At 38.9% G+C, this 18,552-nt stretch overlaps 1 protein-coding gene across 1 annotated transcript in view; it reads right to left on the bottom strand.

Annotated features, from left to right (window-relative positions):
• The window catches only part of PPM1H (protein phosphatase, Mg2+/Mn2+ dependent 1H), a 119,248-nt gene that overhangs the window by 85,624 nt on the left and 15,072 nt on the right, over positions 1-18,552 (bottom strand). Inside the window, exon 4 of the mRNA XM_044679213.1 lies at positions 3,972-4,056. Coding sequence (XP_044535148.1) covers positions 3,972-4,056 — 85 coding nt within the window. The remainder of the gene's footprint in view (positions 1-3,971; positions 4,057-18,552) is intronic.

Here is an 18,552-nt window from a genome sequence, read left to right as displayed (position 1 = left end):
ATGGGCCCCCTTCCAGCTCTAAATCTTATGTTTTATATGCAAATTATCTAAATTCTAAATTCCATTAATTATACTTTTGTCAAAATCACTAATAATTTATCCAGATTAAACAGTCTGAACTTCTGAAAGTTAGTTAAGGAGGTGGGGCAGAGAGGGAGAGAGTAAGAAATAGAGGGAGAGACAGAGAGTGAAACAGAGAGAGAGACAGAGACTCAGAGAGAGGGAGGGAGGAAGGAATGAGGGAAGGAAGGGAAGGAGGGAGGGAGGAATGAGGGAAAGAAGGAAAGGAGGGAGGAAGAAAGGAAGGAATAAGTGAAGGAAGGAAGGAAGGGAGGAGGGGAGGAAGAAAGGGAGGGAGGAAGAAAGGAAGGGAAGAAAGAAGAAAGGAAGGAAAAAGGGAAAGAGGGAAGGTGGGAAGGGAGGAAGGGAAGAAGGGAGGAAGGAATGAGAGAAGAAAGGAAGAAAGGAAGGAAGATAAGGGCATTTTGAAATCTTAATGATATTTTCCATCATGTTATAAAAATAAAATGTGATCTAACCAGTGACTAGGGAATAAATGTTTAACTTTTTAGTGGCCTTTTAGTCAGGTCAATGGAGCAGATTAGGAAATTACAAATTATAGAGTATACATTTGTTTAATACAGTATTGGTGGTTATTTGTTCATCATTCATACTTTCTACAACTCCCAAACAGTGAAGATAGAATTAGGACTGTCAAAGAGAATAGAATATTTTGGGAAAACAGTAATGTGTCTATTGTCCAGAATATGATACATAATTGGATGGACAATCTAGCATGGGCCTATTAGTATATCTATCATCATATGTGTGTGAGATGCCGTGCTAGGTGTATATGAATATAAAGTTGTGGCCAACCTTATTACCATTTCAAGAAAGTGAAATAAAGACCCAGAAGAGAGGTGAACTAAATTGTCTAGAATCTTATAGCTAGTCAGTGGCTGAGTTACATATCCACTGAAGATATGTAAGCACTGATACTGAAGGAAGTAAGCAGAATTGGGAGAACAACAAATCCAAAGATTACAAAATAAATGAAAACAACACAAAAGGCAGCCATGCTCTGATTGACTATAATGACCAATCTCAGGCTTGAAGAACTGATGATGCGACATTCCTCAGTAGAGAGGTGGAAGGACTATAGACAAAGAATGGGGCATACACTGCAGTCCCTGAAGGGGTGGTTTTGCTTCAGTGATTTTTCTCATTAGAAAGAAAGATTCAGTGTAGGAAAAGTTGAAGGGGGAAATGACTGATTTTAAAATATTTTATTATTTTCAATGAACAAAAGTTTATTTTCTCTTTTGTCCTCCATTGGAAAAAAAAAAGGAAAAACAAAACAAATATGCAGTCGAGTAAAGCCAATGCCTATAATCAGCGTGCTCAAACAATTTCTGTCTCACTGGGAGACCTTAATCCATCAGCTCTCTGTCAGGAGGTGGGTGCCATGCTTCCTCATAGACTCTCTGGATTCATAGAGAGTCACTGTGTTGATTGGGGTCCTCAAGTTGTTTTCATGATGTTGTCACAGTCTGTAAGGCATTTTCCTGGTCTGGAGCCATAACATGGCAGAAAGATCCTAGACCGAATTTCCTTCTCTCTCCTTGTTCTTGATTCTTTTCAACTGTTTTCTTTGCTATGAAAGTACTAACATTCCTAATTACCTCACTTTTTTTTAGCAAAAGTATAAAAGACTTCTGCAATATGAATGTCTTCATTGGGCTGGATAATTTTAAGGCATATTCTCTTAACAAATGACCAATCTGAGGGCAGCCAAGTGGCTCAGCAGATACAGAGCCAAGCCTAGAGACAGGAGGTCCTGGGGATCAAATCTGACCTCAGATACTTCCTAGCTGGGTGGCCCTGGACAAGTCACATATCCCCCGTGGCCTAGCCCTTACTGCTCTTCTGCCTTGGACCCAATATTTACTACTGATTCTAAGACAGAAGTTAAGGGTTTAAAAAACAAGAATAAAAAAGCAAATGACCAATCTCAATTGGAACAAAGAAACTCAAGAAAATCAAGTTGTTTATGATTCCATTTCTAACTGGACTCAGAGAAGGATGACATAGGGATTTCTGAACTACATGGAAAGTACTCTGACAATGGAGGAATTGAGATAATGCCAAATGCTTCTAGTCCTATAGATAAAGTTTCCAAACTGATTATTCAAAATTGTCCCATCCATCACTCAAAGTCAAAAAACAATCATCATAATGACAGCCAAGATGACAAAGTGCTTTTTTTGCAAAGAGCTTTACAAATACTATCTCATTTGATTTTCACAACAACCCTGGGAGGCAGGAGCTGTTATTATCCCCATTTTACAGCTGAGGAGACTGAGGCAGACAGAGGTAACTTGACCAGAACCATATGGCTGGTAAATATCTGAGGCCATATTTGAATTCAGGTCTTCTTGACTCTAGGTCCAGCACTGGGGCGCCACCTGGTTGTACAAGTAGAAAACACTTGGCTCTATAACAAGAATTGTTACCAAGAGTAGCATTCTCCAAATGAATCTATCCCAAGAAATCTTTGTACTAGGAATTTTGGGGCAATAAAGACCACAATCAATCAAGGAAAATCAATTCTGAAAACGGAATGGAAAAGCTCTGAAAAATATGAAATCCCTTCACACCGCCTCCTAATTTCTCAACTCTCTGTTCCCTCTTCTAAAAAAAAAAGTTCATGAGTCAATTAAGTAATCCTTAAGAAATGCTCTCAGTCCTCCAAGCCTATCCAAATGTATTCTTTAAATGTAGAAGATGTGGATAAAGAAAGGGTGTGCATCTCATATTAATGAAATGTGAGTTGGGAGTCAAGGAGAGGAAATTTATAGTATTTATGATGGGGCAGAAATCTTTTCTTATATCATATTACTGAAAGTTCCAATGCCTGATACAGATAAGAGGGAGCAGTGGACCAGAGGGGAAAAACAAATGTTTTCTCCCCAAACCATGTATGTGTCAAAGTGTGCCCCCAACCCATCCTGCCCCAACTTATGATATGGTCATAGGTATAAGAAAATCCATTTCCCCCCAATAAGTCATCAATACATGGTTGGTGGAATTGTGAATGTCTCCAATTGCTCAGGAAAACAATTTGCAACTAAATGATGAGTCACTGAAGTATTTAGACTCTTTAACCAAGCTCAATTTCTAAGAAAGTGAGCATATACAAGGGGGTTAGTGGGGGGAAAGTCCCCCACATGCCACAGTCTTCAGAGCATCAACCTTTGGGGCAACAAAGAACTAGAACTAAAATGGGTGTCTGATTAGGTGATGGTTACACAAATTGCAGGATGTAAATTTAATGCAATGCTATTGTGGTGTAAGGAAAAAATGATCACAAGGAATTCAAAGGCACAGTAAGACCCAAATCAAACGACACAAAGCAAACAGGACCAAGAAAACAATGATCAGAGTAATGTAAATAAAAACAATACCAACAGGCAGCTGAAATCAAATTAACTGCCCTGATCAAATTTGGTTCTAGAAGACAGAAGAGAAAACACATTTTCTCTCTTGGTCGAGGTGGAAGGATTTAGAGAGGATGCAGAATGTTGTACACGTTGTGAGAGATGGCTGAGATAGGGTGGTTTTACTGAACTGTTTTTCTTTGTTACGAGGGAGGGTTTAATGTGGAGTGTATTGGGAAATGATTGATGTAAACGCGCACACTCACATACCCAAAGGATATTAAATATTTTTTCATGGTACAAAAAAAAAGAAAGAAGAAGAAATGAAAAATCCAGTCACACTAAAAATCATGGAGGTGGACTGGATCACATCATTTTATGCAAAGCCAACCAGCTTTCTCCAGGGAGAAGGACACGAGGAAGCATTGGCTGCCTGTCTGGGGTTTTCTGGGCACCAACGCGCTTCCTTCCAACAGGAGTGACATACCAAGACTCTTGTTGCTCTGCTATCACCAATCAGGCTTTTACTCTTACCAAGTATTGGAGCCGTTGGCGCTCTGTCTCTGGCGTGAATTCTGAAGACATGGGGATGATTTCTCCATTCCTAACGATGATGGCTCTGAAATGGTAAGAAAACAGCATCAGTTTCCAGGCTGGGTGAAAAGTCTTGTTGTCAGGACACACATCTTGTCTCAGACCACCAATGAAGTGAATTTAAAAAAAAAAACCACATAAACGACCACCACGCGACAAAACTCCGTTAGTAAGTAAATCAGAAAATCCTCATCTGGATTCTTTTCCTCTAGAATAGTAAAAAAAAAAAAAAAAAAAAAGCCTTGCCCCAGACCACCCTTCTAGCTCACAAAATTCAGATACTCCAAGGACACAGATTGCCATTTTAGACTCGTTGCCCCAAACCCAAAAGAGCTGAGTTGTCTTTCTTTGCATATTCCATTTGCCACTTAGGTGCTTAATAAATGCTCATTGACTGACTAACCAGCAAACAACCTCAAGGAACTTTGGTTCACAATGCCACTCTCCTTCCATCCTATCACCCTTTCTGCTATTGTCACGGAATTCAATGAGGGGCAAGAAAAACCAGAGCTTTTGGTGGTTTTAAGAAATAGAAGAAGCTATGACAGACTGGAGTAATCCAAGACAGTGAACCCTACGCAGAGCTGGTGGACAGGGATGTTGGCATCTCTGCCCCAAATGAGCTCCCCCCCAACTGCCTAAATCCTATTCAATTCACTTGGTAAGGCTGCCTGAAATTCTACCAATTAGAGCTTCATTTGGCCTAATCAGGATCTCTTTTAAAAATGCAAATGGCTCTGGGAGGATTGGGGTCTATCTATCCTTCATATTCCTGTGAAAAGGTAAATTAGTTTAATCAGATTGCTTTCTTCCTAACACCTACCTAACTAAGCCAGCTGCTTGGAAGGAAGAAGGATTTTTTGCTGGGGGATTGGGGGGAGGTGGTGGTAGTAGAAAGACGGAAGGCAGAGAATTCTGGAACATGAAGTACCTTGGGGTACACAGAGGGGAATAGGATGACGGGTGAAGGGGACAGAGGTGACCAAAAGTAGGTAGGATGTCTTGGAACGGTAGACCCGATGTGGCAAGATGCCAAGGCCAAGATTACACTAAATTCAAATTCTGTCTAGAGCTATGCCTTGTACTAGAGAAAGAAGAGTTTCCCCTCTATTTTCTTTCACAGAGCCTGCCTGGATGTTTATGTCCTCAAAGTAGAATTCAGACATTACGCCACTAAAGCCCTCAGATTACAGTAATTCTTCGTTTTACACGAACTCAAAACATGTGAATTCAGGTATAAGCAATTGGCAATCAAAAAAATAAAGAGAGAAAAATATGTAAAATAAAAAAATTTAATTGTTCACTAAATCCACATCATTTTACCAAGTGGCATAAAATCTCACAGCAGTCCTAATCACACTCATTTTCACTCTGAACAGCATTCGTGTGAGCCATTACACTGTTTTGTGCCAAACATTAGCTCCCACATTGGTCTTTGTCTGGAGTTCTCATGTGGAACAGGTCATATCTGAGTTGAGGCAGGGCTTCTTTTGGTTTCACTAATGCTATTTAGTTATTAATAATGGCCCCAAAGAACAAGAGTAGTGATGCTGGGAGCTCTGAGAGTCAGTCCTAAAGTGCATAGGTATATTTATGTAAGAAATAATAAATAATAGGGTTTGCTATCACACATGACATTTTCAACTTACGTGGAGGATCTTGGAACACATGGGTTGCATAAAACAAGGTCCTACTATATTTACTGTGGCAAAGAGATGATTGGGACCGTGGACTCTGGCAAGTTTTGGCAAAGATGAGAATGCTTCAAGTGTTGGGCTTGCCACCAACATGTCTATCTGTTGTCCAAGGACCAATCTGCCCATGTCTAGGGAGGTTCATCAAGTTGGCTATAGTGTGATGAATTTTGGGGGAAGACTTTACAACCTGTATCCATGAAGGGAGTGTCTCCATTCATTAAATCACAAACAGATCTCTAGTTCAGATAATACTAGAAGCCAAACAGACTGTTACTACCAGAAGATGCCCTTATTCCATACAGGAAGGCTATGCTTGGGGCATCAAGGAAGGGGAAGAAGAGATGGTTGGAGTCCATCCAAAATACAGGGATGCTGGGAGAAGGCATCCATCAATAAGAAACCAACAGGTCTACTGGGCATAGTTTCTGGTTCTGAGATAAATTTAGTGTTACTATTATTGTTGTCACTTCCCCCCCCCCCTTCAACCTGCTATCACCTTGATAGAGGAAAGAGTGCCCTTTCTTTTAAATCAATTAATCTACAACTTATTAGTAGATATAACTATAACAACTAATGTAAAGCTCGCAATGGGAAATTAATTCCACAATCTATTGGATAACTTCCCATGAGGGATGGGGGAGGAGATTTGGGCCATGTAAAAACAAAAGATATCAATAAGACATCAGTATTGTTGTTTTTTTAAAGTGTTGCCTTGTGTCCTGAGAAATTGTATGATTTACCTGCCCAGTAGGTACCCACACAGTCAATATGTATTAGAGGAGGGACTTAAACTGAGATCTTTCTGATTCTAAGCCTATATCTACTTGCCAAATGGCTCCTCATTTTATAGACAAAGAAAATGGGGCTCAAGGAGATGCAGGGACTTGTACAAGGCTATCTGCTTTATACTGGAGAAGGAAATGGCAAATCTAGAAAAGTCCACAAAAGCACTGCTTAGCTTTGGTCCACAGGGTCATGAAGAGTTGGATGCAACTGAACAACTGGAAGAGGGGCAACATTAAGGGCGGAAGAAGGGGAGCATACTCTTATTGGAGGTAGGCAGTTGCTGAACCTTCTTCCTCTCTTCCTACATCCTGGGTAACTGTGCATCATAAGAGTCCAACAACAACAAAAAAACAACACAACCCAAAATTTGTTCTTGGCAAAGGTCCTAGACATGGGGGAATGGGCTGTAACCCTCAGCCCTTAGTGTTGGTGTACTCCAGTGCCAACTGGATGCTTCCACTCTACAGTAAGGCTGATGGCTATGTCGGCTGTGGGCTTGAATCTCACTACAGTGCCAGCCTGTGGGCTGGGCTCTTCCAGTGGCATCCCATCTTGAACGGCTCCCAAACCTCTTATTCCTTAGTGAATGTCAAGTTTCCTGGGTAAGGGTGTCCAGACAGCTTGAATTCTTTGGCACATACCACTCAAAAATAGGAGACGGCCATGTATCTTTCCCATCCCTTACTCCAAGTGTCCAGCAGAACCCTGAAGAACCAAGGGGCTATCTACTACTACTGTGGCTTAACTGCTGTCTTAGAGAAGTAGCCATGGTTCATATCCTGGCTTTGCCTTGGTTTTATTTCTCCTCAAATTTAAGGTGTTGGGCTAGATAAATGGTATCAAGCTGAAATAGAAATGGATTCCTACGGTCCTCTTATTGACTTCAAAAACTACAAATAAGCATTTTTTCTAAAAATTGTATTTGTACTATATTTTTATTTATTTTGTTAACTATTTCCCAGTTACATTTTTAATCTGGTTCAGGCAGCACTCCCATGAGTTTGCTGGGTCCATGTGACCAGCAAGTTTGACACTCCTTGGCCAGGGGTGTGCTGGAGCCAGCTCCAACCAGTTTTTCAGGCAGATTGCTAAATTTTCAGTGTGAACATTTATATATCTGAAATGGGTAAATGCTACAAATTAGGGTTTCATGTACTGCTTTGTTGACTGTCTACATTTAAGAAAGTGATGGAGAAAATGTTATGCATTATTTTACTTTTTATACATTATTTTACATTTTAAAAATATTTTATATTTTGATTTAATTTAATTTTATAGATTAAACTTAAAAGAATGTGAGCATACATTTATTTCTCCTACCCTCTACAGCCCACTATTAAAAGATAAAAACAGATTAGGGGCAGCACAATAGGTAGAGTACAAGTCCAGGAGTTGGGAGGACCTGGGTTCAAATCTGACCTTGTTTATTACTTCCTAGCTGTGTGATCCTGGCCAATTCACTTAACCTTGATTCGAGCCCACTGTTGCTCTTTTGCTAAAACAAACAAACAAAAAAAGATTTCATCAGATTAACTGCTAATTCTAAGAAAGTGAACTGGTAGTCATTTCTACTATTTTATGCTTATCTTATTGTATGTTTGATATTTCTGTATTATAAAAATGTAAAAAATTCAAAATTTTATTTGTCAAATACAAGTTAACTAGTCGTGTGGGCTGTTTTATGAAAAATGTAACAGAGTTTGACAGGATTTCTTGCAAATTTCTTAAATTTTATGATTTTCTAAAAATAGGATAGGTGGGTGGCATGTGATACTACTTAAAGGTTAGAAGCAATTATGCTGGTTGCCTACCAAAGACATCTGGGTAGAAAACACTGAAGATTCATTATTGTTTTCCACTAAAGAAAGACTTCCCTTGGATGTCCCTAGGCCTATAGCAAAGGACACAGAAAATAAAATGATCATCATTTCAGTAGAGAATGTGCCAGGAGGTTGGGGTATGTTGGTAGTTCTTCCAGAACCAAGTAAGCACTTTTAGCAACTGGCAAAAGACATGGAAAAGAAGGGTTCTCAGTTTCAGGAGGCAGACAGAGTAAGAGGGCTGCTTCAGCAACTTGTAAAAAATTCTGTTCTACTGTATTTCTCCCGGAACTAATTTGTGGAATGTAAGTTTCAATAATAATTTCTTTCATCAAAATATAGAATAAAGGATAAGGAAAAACAGCTGTTTTGGAACTGATTCTAACTGGTAGGGAGAAAATGAGCTAAAAATAAAATGATGGGAACCTTGGGAAGATATGAAGACATCATCTTGGAGCCTTTGACAAATAAGAAGGAGAATTTTAGGCATATTCTGATGGATATCTTAGATGAATGCATTATACAAATTCTAGATTTTTGGCAAATGGATTTTGTATATCCTAGATTTTGAATAAATTTTCAAGAATTTAGGAGAAAGGAGAGGGAAAATGTAATAACCTAGCTTTCTCTATAAAGGGATATTATCTCAAGGGGTATAGGATATTAAAAAAAACCAAAAAACAAAACTGGTGATACATGAAAAAATTCCAAGAAAAGGAAGAGTTAAAAAACAAGGGATCCACTGGTCACATAAGAATTTCTGAAAGAAGAATCAGAGAAATGCAAAATTGGAAATCATTTAGTTTTGTCTGTCTAAAGTTTAGACTATACTATCTTCATCTTTAAGTTCCTCAGAAAATTCTCATGCTTCCTAGAAATACTAGCTCTAAAGCTGTTTTTGTCTGGCATAATATATCATATATTCAAAGTATTTCCTCACCTTTTTGGAACATCTACCCATTGATCGTAGAATTCCGTACTTTCTAAAGGTGGGCAGAAAAAGTCTACCTTCCATTCCAAACAACAATACTGCAAATATTTGATGACTTGAACAATATTCTCCCCAAGTCCTCTCATGTACAGTTCCTACAACTGGACTTTCCTGACACTTTTGAGTTCTTTTCATATCTGGTTGTACTTCATCCCATCAATGTCTCTTTGAAGACATGCTATCCCCAACCTGCTACTCTTCTTAAGAATTGATCTGACAGAGAGCAGAATACAGTGAGAGTTCCACTTCACCAATGGTGTTGGGCACCATTTCTAGTCCAGACCTTCTTGGAAGGAGCAACACATATTCTATAGTAGCCAGACTAATTTTTCCCTAAAAATTCAATGGAATTATCCTCAAGACTTAATTCGTCCAAGAGACAAAGTGAGGTAACTTCCCAAAAAGCTAAGGCAAAAAAAAAAAATAAGCCCAGGACAGGAGGAATCAAACCTCAGGCTTGATGGATTCCAGAATTGTGCTGAATTCAATCTTGTTTCTGTCCTGAACACCATTTCCATTTTTTTGGTAAGTAAACTTCTGTTAAATGTTTCATGGTCTAAGAGTCTCATTTCATTCAACAATGATGAGCCTGCTCTCCTGAACTGGAAGCAGAATCTACAATTTCTTGGGTACAGAGAATTCTCATTATAGAAACTTCCTTCACTACTGCTAATTGGCAATTAATCTGTAACATAGTCTTTTTTTTCTTTTGTCTTCTGTCTTAGAATCCATAACAAGTATTGATCCCAAGGCAGAAGAGCAGTAAGGCTGGGCAAGCAAAAGCAAGGCCATTCAGGGTCCCAGAGTTAGAAAGTGTCTGAAGCCACATTTGAACCCAGGTCTTCCTGACTAGCCCTGGCTCTCAAGGCACTAAACCACTTAGCTGCCCCCTCCTTTAGATTTTAATTTTTTTATTTTTTCCTAGCATATTATATTCAACTTACAAGTCTAGTAAAAATTTTTTTCTAGTAAAATATTTAAATCTTTAATGGATTGTAAACCAGAATATCCTGGATTCTAGACCTGAGTCTGTGAGAAACCAGTTGTGAAGACTTTAGGTAAATCACTTTTTTGGGGGGGGGCACTAGTTTGCTCCAACGTTGGCCTAGGTGATGACTAAAATTCAGTGACTCTAGGAATTAGGATATGGGTATATTCAGCAGACTGGATAGACCATAGTCATTGAGAAGAACTGAGGAAAAGCTCTCCTCTAGGTTATTTCCATTGCTTTCTATTTTGGCTTCCTTGCCTTTAGCTCCTCCCTATTTCAAATGATCATATACATAGCTGTCAAGGTAATTTTCCTAATTGCAGGTATGAACTGCACATCCTCCCCGTACCCCCCCAAAGAGCTCTGAATAGCTCCCTACTGAATGCCACAAGGCTCAAATATAAACTTCTCTGTTGGTCTTTAAAGCTCTTTATGGAGGCAGCTAGGTGGTTCAATGGACAGGGAGGGTCTGGCCTGGAGATGGGACGACCAGGGTTCAAATCTGGCTTCAGACACTTCCCAGCCGTGTTACTGGGGAAATCAGTTAATTCCCACTGCCTAGCCCTTCCTGCTCTTCTGCCTTGGAACCAATACTTAATATTGATTTTAAGAGAGAAGGTAAGGTTCAAAAAAAAGTTTTTATATCCTGGTTCTTTGCTACTTGTCTAGTATTCATAGATCACTCGTCATTCTGCCATATTGGTCTATTGCCTTTTCCACATACAAGACACTATTTTCTCTTCTCTTTGCCTTTGCATAGGCAGTTTCTCAAGTGTGGAATGTTCTTCCTTCACATCACTCTCCTGGTCACCTTCAGGACTTGGCTCAAAGACCATTCTAAACATAAATCCTTTCCTGAAGGAAGGAAACTAGTATTTATTAAGTGCCTACTATATGCCAGACACCATGTTAAGTACTTTATCTCATTCGGTCCTTAGAAGTGGTGCTATTATTATCCCCATTTTTACAGGTGAGTCAAGAGCTTAAGAGACTTGACCAGGGTTGTACCATGAGTGTCTAAGGCCATATTTGAAGTGGGGTCTTCTTGACTCCCAGTTCAGTGTCCAATACACTGTACATTCAAAGATGCCTTTGAAACCCATGGCAGGAGTTGATCCCCTTCCATAACTATCTTTTATTTATTTTGTATGTACATGTTGTTTTCTCATTAAAATGTGAGCTTCTTAAAGCCAGGGACCTTCCCTTTTGTCTTCATACCCCTAGCACTTAGTAAAAAGTCTGGCACCACGATGGCACAATTGATGACTGATTAATGATGACTGATGACAGACTAATGGATTTTAATACCCCCAGTGCAAAGAGACCCCCTGGGAAAACTCAGGTGATTAGATGGATAGTCCCCAAAATGAAACATCTCCTAAGATGGTCAGATTTAGACCCTATAGCTTTATCATATATATATATATATATATATATATATATATATATATATATATACATACATATATACTGATGGTTATCTTTTATTATCCTTTAGTCATTTTAGTTGTGTCTGACTCTTTATGGCCCCAACCTGCCTGACCCTACATCTGGCACTCTGGAAAAGTTGTGCTCGGCTCAAGACAATATTCATTCAATAAAATTTCTGAGCTCCTACCATATTTGAAAGGCAAGGTGAGGGCTAAAGAGATGAATAAAATTTTCTCTCTAGAGTGGAAGAACACCAAAAGCCCACTCAAACCCCTTTTTTAGGTTGCACATGACAATCCTAGGGCAGCACTTTAAAGTCTCTGATCTTCTCTGAATGAATAAGATCAGTATTTACTGAAATATCAACAAATGGTATCTAACACTGAAATCTTTTTATAATATTCCTATAAAAACTAACCAGCTTCTAAAGACTGTGAGATCTGATCAGCCCAGGAAGGACTCTTTCCTGAATCTAAGCAGGCTAAGAGGAAGAATGACTTTGATTAATTCATTTAATAAAGTACAGTCAGTTCAGCTATAAGGAAAGATACGTTCCTAAAAATCATTGTGCTATGCAAAATCATACAATAAAAACTTCAGAGCTTATGGGGTTGGGGGAACAACACTTCCAGTATTAATGATTCTTTTATTTTTACAGTTTTTTGTTGCTGACAGTCCAAAATGTGTATTCCTTTATGCCCACTTTCTTGTTTCTTTCCAAAGGCTTTTAAAATTTACGTTTCTCTTCTGTATTTAAAACTTTCCTTTTGTACACATAAACCTGAATACATTGCACCATTTGATACAGCACAGTTTATTTTTAAATTCTAAACTTCCATGTTTAGAGTCAATACTGTCTATGGGTTCCAAGGCAGAAGAGAAGTGAGGACTAGGCAACGGGGGTGTAAGTGACTTGCCCAGGGGTCATACAGCTAGGAAGCATCTGAGCCCAACTCCCCTGCATTTTTAGATCAGGAAGATTAGATGTGTTTGGGATGTTGAATGAGTGCTCTTTAAAAAATATATATGGAAAAACAAATAAATTTGAAGGAATAAAGCATAATCTTGCAGGATAACACATGGTAGATGGCGATCGGTGGAAGATGTGTGAGAAGTAGGGATGAGTGTAAGCATGAGTTTTCTATATTCTTTCTTGGCTCAGTCTAGCTGAGGGTACAGTTTTCTGTGTACACCTAAGATTTCTCAAGGAAGAAATTGTGCATAAGCAAATGTGAAATTTCTCGAGAAGGAAATGGTAACCCACTCCAGGATTGCCAAGAAAATCCCAAACTGTCATGAAGAGTCAGACATGATCGAAATGACTGAACATCAACAAAAGTGTGAAGTTCATCTATTGCTCAAATTATTCCCTAATATATCAATTGAGTTGGAATAAACTGCTGTTTTCCAAACAAGTATTATAGCAGAGTAGAATGCATCCCCTGATGTCACCTCTGGCTAGACTGAAAAGAGAATCCTTAGATGGCATGGTTAAGAAGAGAGAATAAAGGGTTTCAGGACAAGGATTCTTCAAAGGGTACACCAAAAATTAAGTGACTATTATTCTGTTTGAGGAAACCAAAATGAATTGTCTGAACTCTATAATTATGCTTTATATTATTGTCAAATTTTGCCTTTTGGGGGGAATATTATGAAATGTGAGTGGAAACGGCTTAAGGAAGAGACATTTTGAGAGGCAGGGTGACCTTTTGGCTTTTCTCTCTTCTCTCTTTACAGAGATGATTAGCATTATTTCCTTAATAAACTTGTCCTTGGTGAATTTGTATTGCAGCATACTTGAGGGTACTACCCTCATGGAGCTTCCAATATAGTAAAAATCAGTTTTTTGCTAAATTATTTCTTTGGAAGGCTTTGACGAGATACGAGGAAGACCCCCCGCCCCCTTTTCCCCATTTCCCCCTTCTATCTATTGCATGGCCTTTTCCATCTTGTGATTTTCTAGGCATCTTATATTTTTCCATCTTTAACCTACTGACTGTTCTTTGCTCTAATTATGAAAGTGGAGCTGTCTGTCTTTAGGTAGAAGCAGCAATGGCAGGAGCTCAGCATCTGATCATAACTTTCTTCGATCATTTTAGTGAATGAATGCAAAATTGAATGAATAAATGCAAAACATTTTCATTTCAATTCAAATACTCACTCCTGGCATGATCCACCATGTTAAGTAACTATCCAGCCCTGCAGACCATTTATGAAATGGAAATTCATCCATGCACCCAAATCAAGAGGGATAAAACAGTGGTGTAGTAGATAAGAGTGCGAGGTCTGAAATTAAGAAGCCACATCTTCCTGAGTTCAAATCTGTCTTCAGACACTTCCTAGCTGCGTGACCCTGGGCAAGTCACTTTACCCTGCTTGCCTCAGTTTCCTCAATTGTCCAATGAACTGGAGAAGCAAATGGAAAACCACTCTAGTATCTATGCCAAGAACACCCCAAATGGAGTCAAGAAAAGTCAGACAAGATTGTGAAATAAATACACAACCAAAACAACAACAATTCTGTTTCCAGGACATGAATTTAATTTCAGTATGTCAAAACTCATGTGTTAGTTCATTCATCCATTCACCAACAAACACTTATTGAGCTCCCATTGTGTGCAAGGTTCTTTTGTGCTTAGATCTGGGAGAGATCTAGAAATTCATAAGGCAGGATTCCCTGACCTCAAGGAACTGATATTCTAGTAGACAAGATAAAATACATATTTGGCGATAGAGCATAAGGCAGTAGGGGATAGAAAGTTGAAGTTTTGTGAGAATATAGAATTTGAGTAATTGCAGATTCAACAGATACATAATGGGAAAATGTCACAGGACCAGTGACAGAAAGTTGGAATCCAAAGGACTGACAGGAGGAGAAAAGAGGAAATTTAGTCAGACCAAAAATACATATAATGAATGTAGATAAAATTAGAAGAGAAGCGAGTTAGTGGGGAAAAATCTCTGTGGAAAGTTTTTTGATAGAGATCTCATTTAAGTTGGCCAATAGCACTATTGGTAAGTAAAGCACTTAAACCCAGGTGCTAGATACTCTGCTAAGAACTGAGGAGCAAAGAAGAGAACTGATCCCAATTCATAAGAATAAGAGAAATACTGGGGGGAGCTAGGTGGCTCAGTGGATTGATAAGGAAACTGAGGCAGACAGAAATTAAGTGACAGCTAATACGTATTTGAGGTTACAGTTGAACTCAGGTCTTCTGGATTCTATTCACTATACCACCTAGCTGCTACTAGAACTGTACTCCAAAGAGATCAGTGAAAGAGGAAAAGAACCCACATGGACATAAATAATTAGCACAGTTCAGTCTGTGTTGGCTGACAATGAGAGGTTGAAGGGGTGCCCATAAAATGGGGAATGGATGAATCAATTACGGTCTTTGAGATGGAAATGAAAGGGATGGCTTCAGAGAAATCTGGGAAGGTTCATATGAACTGATGCAGAATGAAGTGAGCAGAGAGCAAGTTATACAATAACAAGAAGGCTGGAAAGACTAACAATTTGGAAAGATCTAGGGACTCTGACCAATACAATGACCAACCACAATTCCAGAGGACTCGTAATGGATTTTCTTAAGAGTAGCTCCTAATAGAGAGGTGATAGACTCAGAGTGTAGATGAAGGAATGTGTGTGTAGCTATGTATGCATGTAGATATGTGGGTTTTTTGGGCACATGGCCAATGTAGGCATTTGTTTTGCTTTATTATACATATTTGTAACAGGGGGATTGTTTTTCTTGCTTCCTCAACTGAGGGAGGAGGAGAAACTTGGAGGAAAAGTAGGTGAATCTTTGTGAAAATAAAATAACAATAATAAAAAAAAAAACCTTTGACTTCTGTCTTAGGATTAATATATGAATCAGAGAATCAGTTCCAAGGATAGGCAATAGGGGGTTAAGTGACTTGCCCAGTGTCACATAGCTAGGAAGTGTCTACAGTCAGATCAGAACCCAGGATTTCCAGTCTCCAGATCTGATACTCTAACCACTGAACCACCTTGCTGCTCTGAAAATAAAATAAGATTTAAAAATAAAATACACAATATGTCAAATGCTAAAATCATGACATTGCCAAAGCATTTTGTTCCTAACTGGTGAGAGATGGGAAGAATTCATGGAACAGTTGTGGGAGAACCTGGCTTTCTGGGTATTAATAATGCCCTGCTTTTGGGTTAACCAAGTTTGGTGTTCTGAACTGACAGCTTTTTTGTCCTAGAACAAAGCTGTCCTAGGCCAATCAAAATGGTTAAATTGGCCAAGAGAACTGGGAATGGATGGAGAGGTCATAAAGGATGTTCAACCAGAGTGTCTCACTTAAAAGAATAAACAAAGATTCCTTCTAGTTCTAGGATCCTCTTAATTTACAGAATATAGCAAATACTAGCTCACATATATATGGGACCTACTAAGCACTTTACAAGTATCATTTCATTGTTATCCTTATAACAACCCTGGGAGGTAGATGCTAATATTATCCCATTTTACAGAGAAATAAACTGAGGCAAACAGGTAAAATGATTTGCCTGGGGTTATACAGCTAGTCAGTGTCTGATGCCAGATTTGAAATCAGGCCTTCCTGATTCCAGTCCTGGTGTCCTATTCATATTATCACTTAGTTGCCCTCAAAATCACATATTTAGTTCGAAGGAGGGATCACTCATTTCTATCAGCTATTCCAACTTCAATATTACTTTCTCAAAGCAAGGTCAGCCAGTGCCCAAAGGCATTTAATCTATTCTCTTAGAGTACCCCATATTTTCCTAAGGACAAGGATGGAAGGAGAAGCAGAGCAGATTAATTTCTAATAACCACTTGGTGATGCTTTAAAGAGATACTGAACCTTTTTAAACTGGGGGAGGGGGGTCAAAATCTGATTTTTAAATTTATTTTTATTCCTTTTTAAAAATTATTTAATATAATTGGTTTTATATATGATATATAACACAATGATTTCTAATACAACATACAATATAATAATTTATAATGTGTAATTAATTTGATACAATTTAAAGTAGTTGGTTTCTAAAATATAATCCCTTGTATTTTATTTTGTATTCTTAAATATTATTCTGAGAAGTGGTCCATAGACTTTATCATACTGCTTAGCATGGAGTCTGACACATAGTTAAGTGCTTAATAAATGTTATAATGACTAATTGGCCAAAGGGGTCTAAGAGACAAAATCCCTGATTTAAGTCTGGCAACCCCATTCCTGAGCCCCAATTCTCTAAGTTCAATGCCTGATATTATGGGCAGAAATTATCTGACTTTGGCTCCGAAAGTAAAGAGACTAGGGAATCATTGACAGTCGAACAAATCTTCTGGAGGTCAAGGATTGCAAAGATGTTCCCTGCCTCCCAAAGGCATGAAATGGTCTGGACCCAGTGATGCTTATGCATGGCTACCCCTTCCTTATTCCTCATTCTCAGAAAAAGGAGGCCATTAGGAAATAAGTTTATGCCTTTCCAATTTCCCTAGACTAAGAAGAGGGGCAAGGAATTTGGAGTGAGGACACTAATTGGGTGACTGAACCAATTATAAGACCATCTTTTCACAGGGTAGAACTCATTAACCTTAACATTAAGGTAACCGAGTTTATATTGGTGCAAAGCTACCTACCAGACAGGGCATTCTACAGCTTAATATACTCATCTCCCAGGGGAGCGAGGAACTCTGACTTTGATGCTGGCACCTCATTCTGCCCCTTAGGCATTGCCATTATGCATTCATGTATGATTTGTGCAGTGGCACCTGGGAAATTTCCAACATTTTAAGTCAGTGACACTGAGAAAAATGTCTGCTTCTCTTCCTGTTGCCTTTGAGACTTGGCTCATACCCTTCCTTCTCTACTACTTTCTCAGTCCAGTCAAGAACTGGGGAATATGAGTGCAAGAAAGGGGCTGGAGGGAAGCTTTCCCTTAACCCTCACAAAGAGTAAATGGGTGTTTTGGAGAGGGGAGGTCAGGGAAGTTAAATCTAAATAACACATGAACAAGAAGGAAAAAAAACTACAAAAAAGGTTTTTTGGTTTTTTTTTTACTTTTTTACTCCTTGCCCTGGCTTCCTCTCTTAGAGGATGATGCTTTGTACTCTCTTGGCCAATTGGAGATACCTCTACATCCCAAGTTCTCTTCTCCTAAGTGATGAATCCCCAGCCAGAACTACCATTTTATTTATTTTTTTTATTTTGTGTGTGTGTGTGTGTGTGTGTGTGTGTGTGTGTGTGTGTGTGTGTGTGTTTGCGGTCACATTTGAATCCAGGTTCTCCCAACTCCACAGCTGGCTCTCTTATCTACTATACCACCTACCTGCCCCTCTTCTCAAATATTTTGAATACTTTCTCTAGATCTTTTATTCTCTTCATTATGCTCTACCTTGTTCTTCTCTTATTGGTATGCACACTATAGTCTTTCTCCCATCCACCATCCATGCCAACAGTGGAATATGTTCTCTGGGGGGGGGCAGGTACTGTGTCATTTTATCTGTGCTTCAGTTTGGGACCTTGTACATAGGAAGGAAGACTCAGGTCATCCTGACTCTGGTGTAGTTGGGTGCCACAGTGGATAGAGTGCTGGGCTTAGAGTCAGGAAGATTTATCTTTATGCAAAACCACCACTTTATTTGGAGTTCCAGACATACTCACTTCACTTCCACTTCAACTAATTCTAAAAAGAGATCTACCTTTTCAAGGAAAACCCTGTCTTCCTGGGGAATCCTTCCCCCTCTTCTTACAGTTCCCTTTATGTTTTTTCCTCCCCTGTTAGAACATTAGCTCCTTGAAAGAAGAAGCT

Source organism: Gracilinanus agilis, chromosome 5 (assembly GCF_016433145.1).
Source record: "Gracilinanus agilis isolate LMUSP501 chromosome 5, AgileGrace, whole genome shotgun sequence".
NCBI classification, from domain to species: Eukaryota; Metazoa; Chordata; class Mammalia; order Didelphimorphia; family Didelphidae; genus Gracilinanus; species Gracilinanus agilis.
The sequence above is the reverse complement of the archived record's forward strand: the minus strand, read 5'-3'. Positions and strand labels throughout refer to the sequence as shown.